General features: G+C 39.9%; 1 protein-coding gene across 1 annotated transcript in view; it reads right to left on the bottom strand.

Moving 5' to 3' along the window:
- The window catches only part of LOC139716773 (serine/threonine-protein kinase SIK1-like), a 50,019-nt gene extending 33,305 nt beyond the window's left edge, over positions 1-16,714 (bottom strand). The window contains exons 1-2 of the mRNA XM_071628308.1: positions 15,942-16,714; positions 15,534-15,826 (exon numbers count right to left, since the gene is read on the bottom strand). Coding sequence (XP_071484409.1) covers positions 15,534-15,692 — 159 coding nt within the window. The 5' untranslated portion in view covers positions 15,693-15,826; positions 15,942-16,714. The remainder of the gene's footprint in view (positions 1-15,533; positions 15,827-15,941) is intronic.
- Between the last annotated feature and the right edge of the window lie 918 nt (positions 16,715-17,632).

Below are 17,632 nucleotides of genomic sequence, written 5' to 3'. Positions count from 1 at the left end.
ATAGAGATTACACGTAAACTGGTCAAATTTGACAAGGTTACCTTCAATCCATTTTTTTGAGGTGATGTCGTCATCAAATCAAAATTGTTTAATTACATTTATGAAAGAACATTTCATAAGCTACAATATATTGAAATTTGGGTGAAAATTGGCAAAGGATTAGTGAGATACGCTCGAGTAAACTTGAAATTTGATGACGTCATTTTGAAAATTTACTTTTTTTACTTTATTAAGAAATTTGATATCTTTTAATCATTTTATCAGCATAGCCAGCCCATGAAATGACATGTACAACTCATCACCTTTCAGAATATGTAAAGAAAATGGGGGGTCACCGTCCATCCTGACGAGTGAAATCCGATTTAAAATTGGCGGTTTTTTGGCATAGTTGCACTGTGTATCCCCATTGACGCACGCGCGGAATTTTGAATTTGACGGGCCCGTATGACGTCATATTGAGTCGGATCGACTTGAAACTTGGTAGAAATATTCCTTGAAATTTCGGACATCCGATCCGTGTGAAAAAATTGAAAATTTCTATTTCATATTAGCTGTGCGTGCGTATATGTGCGCGCGCGTACGCGTCCGTCCAATTTTTTCAATTTTTCAAAAAATGCTCCAAATGGTCTGAAACGTGTGCAAAAAAAATTTGAGCTGGATTTGAGCATACAAATATTTCAACGCGCGCGTACGCGCGCGTTTTGAGATAAATATGAATTTTGAGAATATGAGTAGAATGCGCTTGACTTGAAATATATGTGACGTAAATTTCATTGAAATATTCCATTCCATTAATGAGATATGATTGAAAATGTGTTTTCATATAATGACGTCATAGTGACGTCACGGTCGACTGATCACTACGATTTTACTTGACCCGTCGTCTTTGGGACATGATACATATATGGTATAATTTTGGCATTGATAGGAAGAGGACTTTCTGAGCTAACCGATACACAAATTTTGTCCAGAAATAAAGAAGAAGAAGAAGGAAAACAAAGAATCAGTACAGATACAGAAGGTGATCCGAGAGGATACTCGGATCACCTAAAAAGATGGCAAGCATAGTGAGCAGCATTCAGGGTATTGATGCTAACTGTGAGAGAGGAAGAGGCGGAGGAGGAGGGCTGCGTGTGTCAGGGGAATGACGGAGAGCTGGTGGCTAGAGATTCACAAGTGTCCAAAACTGGATCATTTTCTGCGAAACCTCGTCTTTTCTCCTGCAGAAAGCGATTATCATTTGCTGTCGTTCCTCTTCTGAGAAATGGACAAACATCGCCCACTAGAGGCCTTAGAGTGACCTTTTCCCACGCTACACTCACTCAGTCAGTTCCACTGGTGAGCTGAGTGAATTTTTAAAAACGGTGGTGACATTCTAAAATAGTAGTCTTGCCTTGGGAGTGTTTGAGGATTAACGCTCCAAACTCAAACTACTCCATGGGCAACCTCACAAGCAACTAATCCTACAATTGCAGTTTAACCCACTCACTTCTGATAGTAATGCATCTATTCTAAATATATGGAAGATACAGTAATAATCAAAACTTCCTTAAAAGAACTAGGCAATGCTGTAGGATTCCTTCTTTACTTCCCCTTGCATGTGTACAGTAGTAGGTAGCTCCATGGATATAGTAATGACATCAATATGTTGTATGAATCAAACAAAAGTGTGTCTAGAGTTCACTCTGAAAGAGATGATTGCATGGTATTATCTAAGGTGCAATGTGCGGTGTACTTCAGGGGAGAGAATGACGTACACTGTTAGTTAGAGACAAAACAAAACATGCCAAACAAACTTTGGGTGATTGACACCAGACAGCAGGTGAGTACATACTGTGCGTGGAAGATTGTCTTGTGGTTTTACCTTTGACTTGGCTTCTTCCTGCATTCTTTTTAGATGCACTGTTTTTAAAGCATTTTAAGTGACTGGATGGATAGGTACTCTGGTTCTCAAGCTCTCTTTTAGGGGCTTGCCACATCATCATGGAAATCACATAAAGTTTACCATTATGATGGTAAAATGTACAAAAATTGAACTGTTTGTTGGATTGCTTTTTCAAAGAGTTCTTGAAAAGTTTTTAATTTCTTTAGAAACTTCCTAGGATCCCTCCATTCACAATGGATGACATTAATCTATCTCTTTACTCACAAACAAGGCTTTCTCTACATTTTGGTTGTCGGAGAGAAATTAAAATACTTTTGAATGCAGTATTAAAGTCAATAAAAGTCGATGGCATGTCAGCAGATTACAAACACGTTCATCAATGAATGGATCACTGAAAAGTTATTACATACTGATACAAACATAGAGGTATATATAGAAAGAAAATAAAAATACATGAATAATATACATTAATTTATCAATTAACCATCCAAATATGGATACAAACAAGAAGTAAACACCAATTCGTGATTACAACAAGCATTTTAAAGGAAGAAAAAACAAACAAACAAACAAACAAACAGACAAAAATATCCATGTGAAGTAGGTACATTTGAGTAACTTCTCTTTATCCGGTGTGGCATTGGCTTGCGTCAACGGCAGACAAAATTAGTTTCAAAGCAGCTCTGAATACAATGGTAAGCCGAGTGCAAGCGCCTCGCTACATAGCAACTGCAGCTACCAGATGTCTCCATGCATTACCCCCTCGTCAGCGCAAGTGTTGTGCGTACATGGTCACTAAAAATAAGCCCGAGTCAACCAAGAGATGAGACTCTTTATTCCTGCCTGTCTATTCGTGGCCTGCCCGCCTGCTAAAAATACCTCCCGATATTTGCTGCGATCTACCTGATTTGGAATCTCAGCCATTTTATATACAATATGTTTCTATCTATGCATGCATCACGAGTCTCTTCCGTTGCCGTGATGTCACAAGGGAGAAATCTCCTATACCAGCAAAACATTGGTCAGATGTTTTGACACATGGTGTGACACGTCCAACCCATATTTGGGGATGACAGCCCCTGGCTGGTTTCATGAACTTTGTTGGTATAAAACAACTCCCCTGTACCACGTGGTGGACACCAGGCAATAAAGTGGCAGTAACCATGGCAACATACATAAAATCATGACACTTTATGCTAAGGGGCCCAAGGGTTCAATATGAATACATCCTCAATGGCTACTAATCATTCCCAATCTACTATTTCATATGTATATTTTTTGCATCTTGGTTTATGGATACTTAACAATGTAAATGGAATATGAGACTGTATCCCTATGGACACATAATAAATCACAACGAACTTAAGCTTCTTCTTTTTATCTGTTTCCAACACTCGAACACCCACATGAGAACAATAATTTACAATGATGCACTTTTATGATGTAGGGGCCTACCATTCTGAATGTACACAAAATGTGTCTTTTCTTTCTGTCTTTCTTTATAGGCAATTGACCATGAATCATTCAAATACATTGGAATTTAACAGTGTTAATACGGAAATGTAAAGGTGAATGGTATGAACTGAATAAAGTTTTGATATTGTAGGTCAAGGTCTTCTAGGAAATGAAACATAGAATTACAACCATAGACCTTCAATACTGCAAACAAAAACACAATGCATTCAATACAAAGTGTGATGAGTGGTAACACAATGAAGAATGTAGGCACCTCATATTGTTACTGCCGTTTATGTGCCTACAGTAGTGAATGTATGTGTGGCAACAAACGGCACTCGGCACTTAAAGCAAGGAGAGCTCTTCGGCGAACCCGCATGAATGCCTTGGTTTGAGACGACGCAGAGTGACGGGGTGGGGGGGGGGGGGGGGGGTGGGGTGGGGAAGGAGGGATGAGAAGGAAAGGATGATGGGGGGAGGGCTTGCATTTCTCCAGCCAGGTTGGAAAGGCGCCACGCTGACGTCATAGGAAGTCTGCCTTGTATGCAGCAGGAGGCTAGGGGCTTTCGGTCCTGACGGTGAAACCATCAATTAGTATGCCCCCGTGACGTGAGGACGGCAACCAATCACGCCGATCATTGCGACGCTTCCCTGAATCGCAAGCCCTCTACTGCTGAGATTTGCACCATAATCTCAGAAGCTTGCCACGCTGTTTTAGACCCTTCTCTTTTTCTTCTACATCTTCTTCATCCTCTTGGATTCTAGCCCCCCCCCCCCTTTCCCTTTCTTGAATTCTAAAGCAGGCATGCACAAAAACAAAGCACTGCTCTTGGTTCAATGTTTCACAATCGCCACAGCTTTCATCAGATTTGAGGGGGGAAAAAATCTATTTTGGAGTATTTACTTTCGCACAGGAAAGTACGTCAAACACTGCCTATACTCTACAGCATGTATTGATTTCTGGACTTTCCTCTCAACCCCCCCCCCCCAAAAAAAAAACACCTCTCTCTCCCATACTCTGTCCCTCACCCTCACTATGTTCCCCATTTTTTTTTCTTCTTTTCACATTCAATACCATGTTTAGCCTGTCTGATTAACATGCATTTTGTTTTTCTGAATTTCTCTCTCACAAGTCAATCATTTCATTGCCAGTTTAGAAATAATTTTATTCACATGCACACACAGACTAACACATGCACACACATTTATCTTGCCATCTTCCATTTCCCTTTAAACAAAATTTTGATATGATAGGATGAAAGTTAATAATTTTAAGATCAATCTTCTGATTTCTGAAAAATTCACATGAATATTTTGGACTCGCAAGAACAGAGCTTTGATCAAGATCAGAAGCTTGTACTAAGATCCAAATATTCAGAAAGCATTCCTACATCATAAAAATGTCTCTACTGAAGTCATATCAATCCATTCAAAACTTGTGAAAGCATTTACTCTTATATATTATGAAAAGTAGATCATCAGTACTCATTCTCAACATCCTGCGTGGAGCATATTGTAGGCCTACTTTATAAATGTTCTTGGCAAGCCAGAGATAAAGCAGTAAAAATTTACTACTAAAATTACAACCGCTTCCAATTGCAATGCATTGCAATTCAAGGTACAGTATATCTTCAATCACAGAAAGGATACACACACACACCATAGTCAATATATTGCCGTCATCTGCCAAGAACCAGGCAGGGTTGCGGACTCAGGAAGTTCTGCAAGCGGAGGACAAAGCAAGTTGACCTCACGAAGGGTCATGCCTGTGGCAGGCCTGACGTCATTGCTCATCATACAATACCGCTTGGAACAATGTCTTGAAAACCTTGGATAGGTTCATACATGGACAGGCATAATCATCGCAGCTCTAGCCTCAGTCTCAGGCTTGGACTATTTTGTGTGTGTGTGTGTGTGCTTCTTCTCATCACCATAAATTCTACAAACAGTGCTTCATTTCTTCATCTCTATTATTTCTCGTTTTTCACCTCAACTTCTTCTTTTCCATTTCATATATTCCTTGTCGCTTCCTTCATATTTTCTTTCATACCCTTTTTTTCTGCCTAGATGCATAATTGGTTAATCTTTCATGAAAGTGTAGTTTATCAACATCTGGGGTATGAATGCACCATTAACCCATTGAGGACAAGTCCCGAGTATACTCGGGCAAGTGTCTATGGGAAATGCGTGTTGTAGCAAAATCAGTCTGTCCTTAGACCTTAGTGGGTTAAGATCCAGATGAATTAATATCACGGTCTGATTACTAGTTTCTTCATCTGAAGGGTGCAGTATTTAAATCTTTTCCCAAAAGATGATAGCCTGGAATGAAGACTAAGGTTTACACAGAAGAAACCCTTCTAGCAAGACATCACTAGACTAAGGACATCTCTCTGGCTGTATGTGAAGAAAGAAAAAGATTCAATAGTGAAGATAAATAAATGACAGTCCATGTTGTGATCATGTTTCAAAACAATCAATGTCACATCAAAACATCCACTTTCTAGGTGCAGACATAGCATCTACCTGATGGGGGAAAAAATCTACCTTTTTATAGGTGCATAGAAGAAGCCATAGGCATCCACAGAGAATAAAAGCAAACCAATGCCTGATACTGACTGCCACACAGGGAGGAAGCTAGAGCTAAAATTTGACACGCTCTGACGCAAATTGCCTCCTTTTTAAATAACTTCCAAGCAGAGGGCTCACGACAGAGAGCTTCTATATTTTCACTCGGCTCTCTCACCCTCTCTCTCTCTCTTGCTATCTGATGTCCAGTACATATGGGGATTTTTTTTTTTAGGGGGGGAGTAACTGGCAACAACAAAAAATCTGTAATAGTCTGGAAAGAAGACTATCATGCAAAGGCTGCTCAGAATGCATTAGCTCACAGGGACATTCGTTCCTTAGAAATATGAATGACGCTCACTCCTCCGTCCTCACAGTCTGCTTGTAAACATGTTTGTCAGATCTGACCACAGTTCAGTTTAAGGGTCCATCAACCTCTCAGTTTGTTGATTTTAGTTGTTTTTGGGGGGGAGGAGGGGGAAGAGGAGGAGGAGGAAGAGGGGAGGAGGGTATGAGTTGAAAAAAGGGGAGGAATTAATCTCCACACACGCAACCTGCATAATCATTACTAGTCACTCTATTGTGTAAAACATTCAAACAGAATCCCAACCTGGCTGAAGATAACACAACAAAAATACCAAAGACGGACATACGTTGTATGTCAGTGGCACATGTCACAGTATTATGTGTATTCCTATGTGTAATGACAATTGTTGAAATTGAAGGAAATAAACATGCTACATTATGCAGTACTTCATACATTATAATAATGTTTCATGATATTGAAAATAAGGAATTGAACAGCAATTCTATGGAGAGAATGAATAAATCAAATGAAAAATCAAAGCAAGTGATTTAACCCTAAATAGACTGGGCTATTTTCGTAGCTCGAGAGACTGGGGGGGGGGGGGGGGCCTAAAGGGCCCCCCTTAAGATCTCGGCCGTGGATCGCGTGATCGCCGCGGAAATTTGCACAATGGTAGTGTGTGATGAAATCTACAAGATCGTATATTTAAATTTTCCAAAATAGTCTTTTTTTATTTCATTTTGATTAATTATGCTAATTTATGCGAGAAATCAGACTCTTTGACCTAAATCAGTAAATAAAGCTCCAAAAGTGCTCATTTTTGGTCTAATTATTCTTTGTGGCATTCTTAGCAAATGTACTTGAAAAAAAATTTGGTATCAAAATTAATTTCTTATTTATTTTATTGTTTTATGAATTTCTTATGTATTTCTCTGTTTTTTCGATCTTTTGTTTTTATTGTTTTTTTTTACAAAATTTGTGGCAGACACTTTTTGAAGCATAATACTCCTAAAACAAATTAATTTTAGCCATTGAGAGTAAAAATAAGCATATATGAACCATGTGAAAAAACTCAATTTGCATTGACTTTGTACACAAAATCACATTTTTGAGCCATTTTCGGCCTCACGTGCATGTACAAAAAGTTATGTAACTTCAGAACCGTACCCCCGGGCATCACAAATTTGGCGTCAAAATGTGCGGGAAACTCGAACGAAAAAAGTCATAGAGCATCACGGCGAGAGCATTGCGTGTTGCAGAGTAATCGTGCGAAATGTCGAGGGGGGGCTTTTAGGCCCCCCCCCCCCCAGTCTTTTTAGGGTTAAACACCATGGATCTCTCCCCCATTCTCCCTCCTCTAGACTCATCATTACCTCCACGACAATGCTCTTAAAGCTTTAATAACAAAATTATCCTCCTTGGAATGGAAGGGATTATCTGTCAGCTGAGCTGCCTCTGTGTCATCAGTCGACCTTTAGCATGCACTGAAGTGCATTGACCAGCAAAAGCAGACCATAGGCTTATTAGTATTTTTAGTCTAATCTACCTCATCTCCATGACAACAATGGACACCACTAAGAGTGAGAATAATTGGGTTCAAAGTTCAACATCATCCATATTTCATATTCCGGTCAGCAAGGACGAGTAGTTGCACAGATGTTAACATTCCATGACCAATGACCAGTGGACAAATATTCGGCACTTTTAAAGCTGTTCAAGAAAACTGGACATGGCTGACATTAACTCGTTGAGGGCGGACTGATTTTGCTACAACACGCATTTCCCATAGATACAGGTGTACCTGCCCGAGAATACTTGGGACTCGTCCTGAACGGGTTAAATGTCCTAAGGTCAGTCTGTAGACACACACATGCCAACGTGAAGCCATGGACCTGAATCTAAAATGGAGATGAACGAACTGACGCACACACTGGGAAGAATTCTACCTGACCATCATCACAGACCCGTAACAGATTTCATTGCACAGAGGTTAGAGGTCGCGGGCACTGGCAGTGGCCTGGTGTGGGTGCCACTAGAATTGGCCGGGCATAAATCGGCCGTTTGACTGACGTCACACATTCCCCTCTCCAACCTGATGATGGCAAAACCATGTTCCTCTCTGTCCCTTTCTTCCTTTCTCTTTTCTCGCCTATCTATCTATCCATCCTTCTATCTGTTATACCAACATATAGGCCTACACACTACAAATGTATGTGCATTCTTTTCCCCTCCTACTACATATTGTACCTCCTACCATCTCCCAATTATGTTTAGGTCAGTCTCTCTCTTCTCTCTCTCAAACTACATATATGAATTATCACACACATACACACACACACATACACACACACACATACACACACACACACACACACACACACACACATTCCTCTCTCCTTCGGCCTCCCTCTACCCCCTCCCCCACTCACCTTTATTTCTCTTTTCTCATTATATCATTAATATAGTATCTACAGTGTATATGTCTACATACAAACACATAACTGCAGTATAGGCCTACACACTGTACTCTTTCTGACCTTCCTCCATTCAATGTTTTCCTTTCTCCCCCTATCCATTCACCTATCTTACTATCTATCTGTTTAACTAATCAGTACCTCTCATAAACATACAATCAACACACACACTAACACACGTACACACAATCTCTCCTTCTATTCTTCCCCTCTCCCTCTCTTTCTCTCTTTCTCTTTCTCTCTCTCTCAATCTACTGTGCATTTCTCTTATCCTATGCAAGATAAATTACCTCTAGTGTATAAGCCGTTATTTTAGCACACAGATATTTTCATGAAAGAGGAGATCACAAACATTTAAAAAAAAATTGCGAAAATTAAACATTGCGAAAGTACAAGTGTAGCAGCTTATTAGAGTATTCTGTGTTATGGACAATATACCATACATATAGACCTACTGCAGGTGCTTCAATCTTAAGCATGGTTTTCTCATAAATTCAGGAGGAAAAGACAGCATTTTAATCATGCAGGTGACACTTACACAATAATGTACAAGGCAAGATCAAATCCCACAAAATTTTCTTTAATCATTGATGTTTCAAGAGAGAAAAAATACAAACAGTAAACACATGAAATCCTGTTCTGCGTAGAATTCATTTTAGATTTGCGGATGCATGGTATTTGCCATCTAAAAACCTTCCTGCAAAGTCCTGGGCAAACTATAACAGCTTTTAGTTTTAAGGAGACTGTTGTCCGCTGTAAATCGACAAAAGCCCTTTTCCACAAGACATTGAGAGTATGCTTTCGTTGGGTAATTGCTAAAAGTGATAGTGAGGTGTTACTAATCAAACCCTGTACAAGCACACATACTGAAACCAGTATCAGACTCAGACAGGATGTTATGTGTTTCTGTCCAAACCTTTCAACACACAGCCACTATACCGACAGAGAATGGAATTACAGTACATTTGTATGTTGCCCCCCATAATACACACACTGTGCAGCCGACCTTTTCACAGCAGAGCCCTGTCTTAGAAACTGCATTCTTCTTGCTCAGTTGGAGTATGCCCTCAAGATCTATAGGCCTATATGCTCTTCTGTCAACAAACCTTCAGAGATTCCAGGAAACATACACAATCAGATTGTACGTACATGTTATCAAATGAAGAAGAGTTTAGCAAATTCCTGCACTTTGTCAAGATTTATCCTCACTCCTAAGATGATAAACCAATCACCCAAATACCATTAAGGTTTTCTGAACTCTTTTACTGCCACATCAACACAATTTTGTCGAATGTCAAAATGTAACTACAAAGTGTAGGGCTCAATCCATGTACAATGCACATTTTGCATGTACACCATGTACATTGAACATCCTTGAATGTGAGCCTTATAATTAATCAAGAAAATATCTGGTCTGTTCTACAGCATTTTCTCAAGTGCTATTAAAGCTTTAAAGGGATAGTACAGTATTGGTGGAGATGAGAATTGGGCTTTTAACTTTTTGTGAGATACCAAGAAAACACTTATGATAAAGTACAGAGCATACCATTTTAAGAGGAATTCAAAGTTTATTTGATGAAAATCGGGTTTGGAATGAATGAAACATCCAAAAACAAAGTAAAACAAAGCGATTGTAATAAAGTGTGGGTCCCACACTTTATTAGAATCGCTCTTTTTTAGATATCTCAGCCATTTCAAAACCAATTTTCATCAAATAAACGTTGAATTCCTCATAGAATTACATGCTCTTTCATATTTCATATTAAAGAGGTTTCTCATTATCTCACCAAAAATGTTAGAAACCTGAAATTAGGTCTCAACCAAAACTGTACATTCCCTTTAAGAGTGGCAGTTGGAGCTGCATGTACAACGTACATTTGACAATTTTATGGATACTCTGGTACCAACCACTTCAATGTTCTCCTGATCCAGGGGTAACAGTTGGTGAACACTGGGACAGTTCAAGCATATGGATACTTTGCTTGTTGGTCTTTTACTTTATCTTTCTTTTTGTTGAGTGAACAAGAAATTGACTCTTGCAGAGTTAAATCCGCCTCCCCCACTGACATCCCCATGAGCTCCAGCCTCACTTTTGTGACCGACCCGCTTCGCTAAACTTCTTAATCGCCATTTAAGTATGGACCTCCTGGGGTGGGACCTCCAGGCGGATCCTTTCTTTATTGGAGATTCCAGGGCTATAACAAAAGGTGCCTAAGGGGCCATGACTCATCGCATGACCGAGGGGCAGTTATATTCGCCACGGTCCTCTTTAGCGGCGAGACAAACATTACTTTTTCCTCACAGGATGCATCTTCTTAGCTGTAAATGCTAGTGTTGTACAAACTACTCAGAAGAATAGGCCTTTTACATAAAGACATACGGTATAAATAATTCAAGGGGAATGTCATAGAAGAATATTGCATAGAGTCATCAATGCAATATATCCTAAGTATTGGCTTGATATTAAAGATCTTAAGGATTAGCTCCAAGACCAAGCCATTCCATTTTCAGCTGATCACTGCTGTGTTTATTGTAAGAAAGGACCTTTTTTTCACTGTAGAAAGCAGTCCGTTCAGAGCACAGTTAGAGGGCTAACTAATATTCCTAAACAGTTTCATAAGTTATAAGTGCAATATATTGTCTGTGTTTACACCTACATGTAGCCATATTGTACCTGTACTGTGACCATGCAGGGAGGTAGAATACTGCCCACCTCTCTGCTCTGTTCTACCACTACTACAATGACGGGAAGAATTCTGAGGATGCACCCACTGCAAAGATGTGATATCATGTAGGCCTACACACATGTATGCCAACCATCACGTGAACTCAAACCAAGTGAGCATTGATAACATAAAAACAGTCCAAAACTGTTTCATACACAGGTGGTTGCGGCTGAAAACAGAGTTGACTTCAACCATATACAGCAGAGATTTCTTGAAAAGTATGCTACAAGTTGTATTGGCCACAACAACAACAACAAAAGCACTGATCACTGAAGTCACTTATTAATATACAACTGTAGTTCAACAACTTTACTACCAGCACGTTGTTCCCTGTACACCTATTGGTGTCCATTCCATAAAAGACAAGAAAATTTGTCCCTACATATTACATCCCAGTATGATGACTCGGTTTATAAGATAATTCTATATGGTACAAAATGCCTGGAGCTACAATGCAGATGCAAATAAACATACTCTACAATTTACATATGCCAAAACCAGGACTCCAAGATCCAGCAATCACTGACTGAGTGAGAGACACTTTGATCTTTAGGCCAGGATGGGCGGCTGTCAGCCAGTGCACCATAGCTCCATAACATCAGTGGTGGCAGTGAACATGGTGTACACACACACATATTACACACACAAACACAGAGCCATTACCCTTATTGGGAGGACGCATGCTGGATGAATGCCCAAATGCAATCCTGAAGGTGCTCACATTCATTCGTTTGACGTCATGCGCCAACCAGCCCTCCCCCTCCCGCCTCCCCCCCCCCCCCCCCCCCCTCCCTCCTACCAGGAGGACCTTGAATCCTTCAGAAGGCAAAGGTCACAGATCCAGGCCCCTAAAAGAGTCTGGGGTCCTGGTGGCACTGGTGGTGATCTGGGCGGTGGTGGTGGTAGTGGTGGTGGTTTACAGAAGAGGAGGAACTTTAAAGGTATAATTACCATTTGCAGATTAAACAAACACCCCGCTTTAGTGCTTGAAAATAGTACTAAAATGTGAGTTACTAGGGATAAAAACAACCAATGTAAAAAATGTTAATCAGTATAATCATTGTTAAGTATTGTTTAATATACAAAATGTGAACAATAGTGTATACTAGAATTGTTTCTAGAATAAACCATCTACAGTTACAGTATGGTTTATTGAGAAAAATAGTGATAGCTCCTTACACTTTAGGCTTTGTTGCAATTTTTTTATATGGTAGGATGAATATAACTGACCTACAGCACATGTGGTATTAATAGAAACTTGAACATTTTTAAAATCACTGCTCACAATGGTAAACAATACCTTTAACTATTTTTCTGTCAGGAACTATCCAGAGAGAATGAACAATGTCTTGGGGTTTTCTGTGCTATAATTGATACTCATAGCATACATAGGGTTAAAGCATACTGATGCTTGCTTGGACTCATCTCTTGGGGGTTCTGGAATTCGTCTTCAAACTGGTCATAATACATTCAAGCTTCGCTTTGCTGCACTGACAAGCCCCGAGTACAGTTCAAGAAAAGCTCCAGAGTTTCTAACTTCGCACAAATTCAGACATCACAAAGATGATGTCACAAAAGAAAGGATTAATGCAGAGACAGTCCATCCAGGAGTAAACCTTGCATTCTGACAACATTTCTGTCGTGCAAGGCCCCAGCTTGTGTATCGGTAATCTCATTTTCTGCAGGTACTTTTTAACCTTTCAACAGTCTATTGTACATTTCTGACAAGTTTTCTTTCAATTTTGCATACAATAGTGGTATCAACAACTCAGCATACAAATTGTTCAGTGAGTGGTGACAGTGTCGTAATTTGCAACTTTTTACCATAGCGATGTACACATACTGTAGTACAATTGTACATAATGCACTTACATTGTACATGTACACTAGTATGTACACAATTGAGCAAGTCTTATCTGACTGTAATAGAAATGCATGGCAAATCTACTGTCTGCTGGCATCTCTATCTGTCATAAAAGACATATGTTGCATGCTACATCTTCCCTCTAAATATAGAAACAAACAAATATTCTGGGCATGTAGCCATTAAAAGCCAGGGCCTGGTAATATCATTCCTCTTATGATACACAAAAAAAGAGCTTTGTGGAAAACATATGACCCTGACCATATTATGGTACTGTCACACACAAAATGGTGATTACTGTCCATTAGTGGCCATTAGTAGATTGTATTAAAACATGCTGTGACTTCATGTGAGACCAAATAGCTCTCATCTTTCTGCTCATTGGAGTAAAAAAAAAAAAAAGTCAATGCAGAACAAGTGCAATTCTATAAAAACTACAACACTTCCCTATATGTGGCCCAGTAGTTGAATGTAAACCAAACCTGCCACCATGAAATGCATACATGTATCCATGGAAAATCCACAAAACTTCACAAGTGAATTACCTCAGTAGGTAGTTCAAAAAGTCATCTGTGGAGGGACATACATGTGTAGCACAATCTTGATCTGCGCTATAGAATCATTGGAGATGTTTGCTTTGTACAGTGAATGCCATGGAGCATACACACAAAATCCATAACATTTAATCCATCTTTTGGAGAAGATGCCAGATCACTAACTCTGAAAATGCTGTAGTCACATAATTTCTCTTCAGTCATGATACCTGCGAGAAGAATGTTTCCTTGTTTTCTACAATTTCTATCAATGTTGTAAAGATCACTTGGATTCTTTCTAAAGGAAGAAAGGGGTGGGATCTGATGTTTTAGGTTTCCATACAGTTGTACATGCTTTTAAAGGCCTAGAAACAAAACTACTTTGCCATCATTTGTTGGATTCATTGCAGAGAGCAGTGTTCACACCAATGACTGATGGTTTTCATGTATTCCTTTCCCTTCCAGAGGCCCATTTCATTTTAGAGGGGTAAAGCATTACACAAAGAAGTTTAAAATTACAATCTTTACTCTGTAAGGAGCAGATTAAACTCAAGGAGCCCTACACAGAGCTGATTAGACATTGCTCTAAACATGACACAGAAACTGTGTTCATGTGGCTCATACTACAAGTATATTCCAAATATTGTCATCAGGATCAGGGCAGAAAACGCTCATATTGATTACATACTCCAGAATAAAAGCTATAATCTTTTTGAGCACTGTTTCATCTTGTGTTTACTATTCATCCATTCAGCAAACAGAAGATAACAGACATACGCATGGTGTACCTAAGTACATTCATGTACTACATATATGTAGCTGATTAATCTGAGAATTACGATTTATAGTTTCCTGCATAGAACACATCAAAGTTGATTACCTTTCCAAGTTTGCTCAGCATTTCAAAACCTTCCTGTCATCATCACGCAAATTTGCACCTTGACCTTTGTGAGGACATTTAGCACACGAGTACAAGTACAGTTGTACATGTGCATGTTATTTTCTGTGTTAAATGAAATGATATCATACTAGCATAGATTGTAGTGGACTTTGCCATGTCAATATACATAATTATTTGGCATTCATTCACAAAGCCAACACCAGCAGGTCTATCAACCTACTGTTATGAATGAACAAACAAAACAAGTATAGCTCTCTACAAGTGATTTGATGCAATGGATGAGCTTTGGTTGTTTGAGATGCTTAATTGTTTGTTTGGGGGGTTTCTATTTAATTTGGTAGGAAATCTACATGTAGGGCCTACAAAGGAAGAGACATGACATGGAAATGTGATTCATGGCAATAAAAGTTGGAGCTTGATATCACAATTTCTTAAGCCCTAACCCAGCTGCCTGAGTCAACAAGGTATCATCAGTACTTATCACCATGATATAAAGATGAAAAGTTGAATGTTATTGATGATCAAAACCTTCAAAAGGAGAAGAAGAAGAAGAGGAAGAGATCAGAAATGCATGAACAGGTCATACACACTTTTCCTGGATAGAATAACCACTTCCGTGACGCTATTGCTGGCACCCGAATGTATACAAATGGTGAAGTATTATTATCAATAACCTCTAGCTAGCTCGCACGTCAATTTCGGTGAACTAAGTGTGCGTGTGTCGGTGGGTCAATAGGGGGAGACCGGACTGTATTTAGGCGCATTCATATTGCCGATCAATACTGATGTTCTTTGGTTATTATGTAATCACGGATATACGAACCTGCGATTTAGTAATTCGGTGCTGAGCCAGCTTCACGACGGCAAAGTTTCCCTTGCCGATGGTGCGATCGATGTCGTAGAACCCGACACGGCGGATATGGCCTCGACGAGGCTTCGGCGAATGCTGTGTCGGGGATTCCACCGTTTCCATTACGACCATCTTCACACAAGGCTACTCGCAATGGGAGGGACGAGTGGTGGGCAATACCTGCTCCAAGTTGATGTCGAGTTATATTCCCTGGCACATTCAATAGGCAGATGTTCATCATTCACGCCAAGCGGTCGTGTGGGTTTCTGAGATTGAAATAAAACAAAAAATAGCGTAAAAAAAGAGGATGCAGCGGTGCTGGCTGCTTGGCTGAAATGGTGGGTCGCGGGTCTCCTCTTTCAAATACTGGTGCTCACTCACCCACTGTTCTGCTACGTTGGCTGCTGGCCTCAGCTTGCATGGGCTGACGTGGTGCGGCTGCTCTCAGCATTTCCCCGTATGCAAATAACGAAAAAGCCCTCCTGTTACCTCGATTTTTCGCACATTCTACCGCGATGTTGATACGTCCCATGCAAGCTTTCCGTAAAAGACGCACCTCCAGTTCAGTCTGTAAATTCACTTATTTTACCGATAAACCCATAGATAGGCGTTACAACCACACAGTACAGTCAATGATCACATGTGTACACATACGTGAGTCCACAACTACAAACAGCTGAACTCGCTGTGACGAGAACAAAACAATGCACTGTCCAAACGAACTAACTACCGTAGCGTGTAAAGTGTGGAGAGAGCATCCAATGACCTTGGTGTTCAACTCTCGAGCTACAAAGCTCCTAAAAAATCCAAATCATGCCAAAATTACGAGAAAAACGTAGTTAACACTCTTCGCTAGGGCCAGCCCAGCGAAATACATCCATATATTCCGGAGTGAGTATATTTCATATCGTGCCATACTTATTCTCCCCCGAGATAGATGTACGCGCGCGTGCTACAGCGCCAATTTCGTGTGACTAACTAATGCTTCGCTATATTGTGCGTACGTCAAAATTTTGTGACGTCATTCTTCGTAGCTCCTCACTTTTTCCTGGCAGAGGCGGAGCTTCGCGTGGCGCGCCCTATTAGTATCCATGGCAACGGTGCGAAGTGTGACGCAAGTCGGTGCCCGGACAACGTAATAATGATGAGTAAAATAACGGGGGAATATAGCACGAGAGCGAAGCAGCGCGTTATTCCTGCAAGGCTGAAAAGCTCTTCTGCATCGCGACAGCTTCCCATTACGCAATGAACATCTGTAGACATGGCCAAACGGGCTGCTATATTATTGATGAAGCCACAAGCGGCTGCAAATGAAATGCCTGCACACGAACACTACAAATTCCAATCTCGAATTCAGCTTGCCTGCGACAGCTCTTGAGGCTACACTATTTCCGTTACATCATGATAGACCACTTTATCTGGAAATGATGCATGTTTAGATCCCGCTTCGAATCGAGGGGGGCTTTTCCCCCCATTGCACAGTCGATTGGCTATTAATGATGACGGCTATTGTAAAAGGCTATGTATGGCTAACAGCATCATGTACATACGCGAGATCATACTTCAGTTCTATGAGCAAAGAATTGCATGGATTCAAGTACATTTAGACGCAATCGAATTCGACATACATCAGAAGAAAAACAGGAAACAGAATGGGAAGAGAGAGAAATGTTAAGGCTTTCATGATGCATGATACTAAAGCCATGGTAGTATGTTTGAATGCAGCACATGCGTCACAGCGAAGGAGGCAATTGGTTAATTTAAGTCTAGTAACAATATATAACAACATTTGAATTTGATTACTACCATAATTATGTACCACAAACAATTCTTTTTCATGGTTATATGTCCACCACTAACTACATTTATAATCATTATTATATCATCATTATGTTATACCATTCATACAATTTTTGTCATCACTACTGATATACTTAAGGAATCTGGATAATGATAGTAATAATAAAGATAATGCTAATCTAGGAATTCAACTGTGTTGTGATGAATACTGATAATAATATCTGTCAGCGTTATTGTTATAGTGTTGTGAAGATATCGTTGTTGTGATTCTC

This window comes from Diadema antillarum, unplaced genomic scaffold (genome assembly GCF_040938485.1).
Source record: "Diadema antillarum isolate AM-2024a unplaced genomic scaffold, OU_Dant_1.0 scf00000069, whole genome shotgun sequence".
Lineage (NCBI taxonomy): Eukaryota > Metazoa > Echinodermata > Echinoidea > Diadematoida > Diadematidae > Diadema > Diadema antillarum.
Note: the sequence above shows the minus strand (reverse complement) of the source record. Positions and strands in the feature narration are given on the sequence as shown.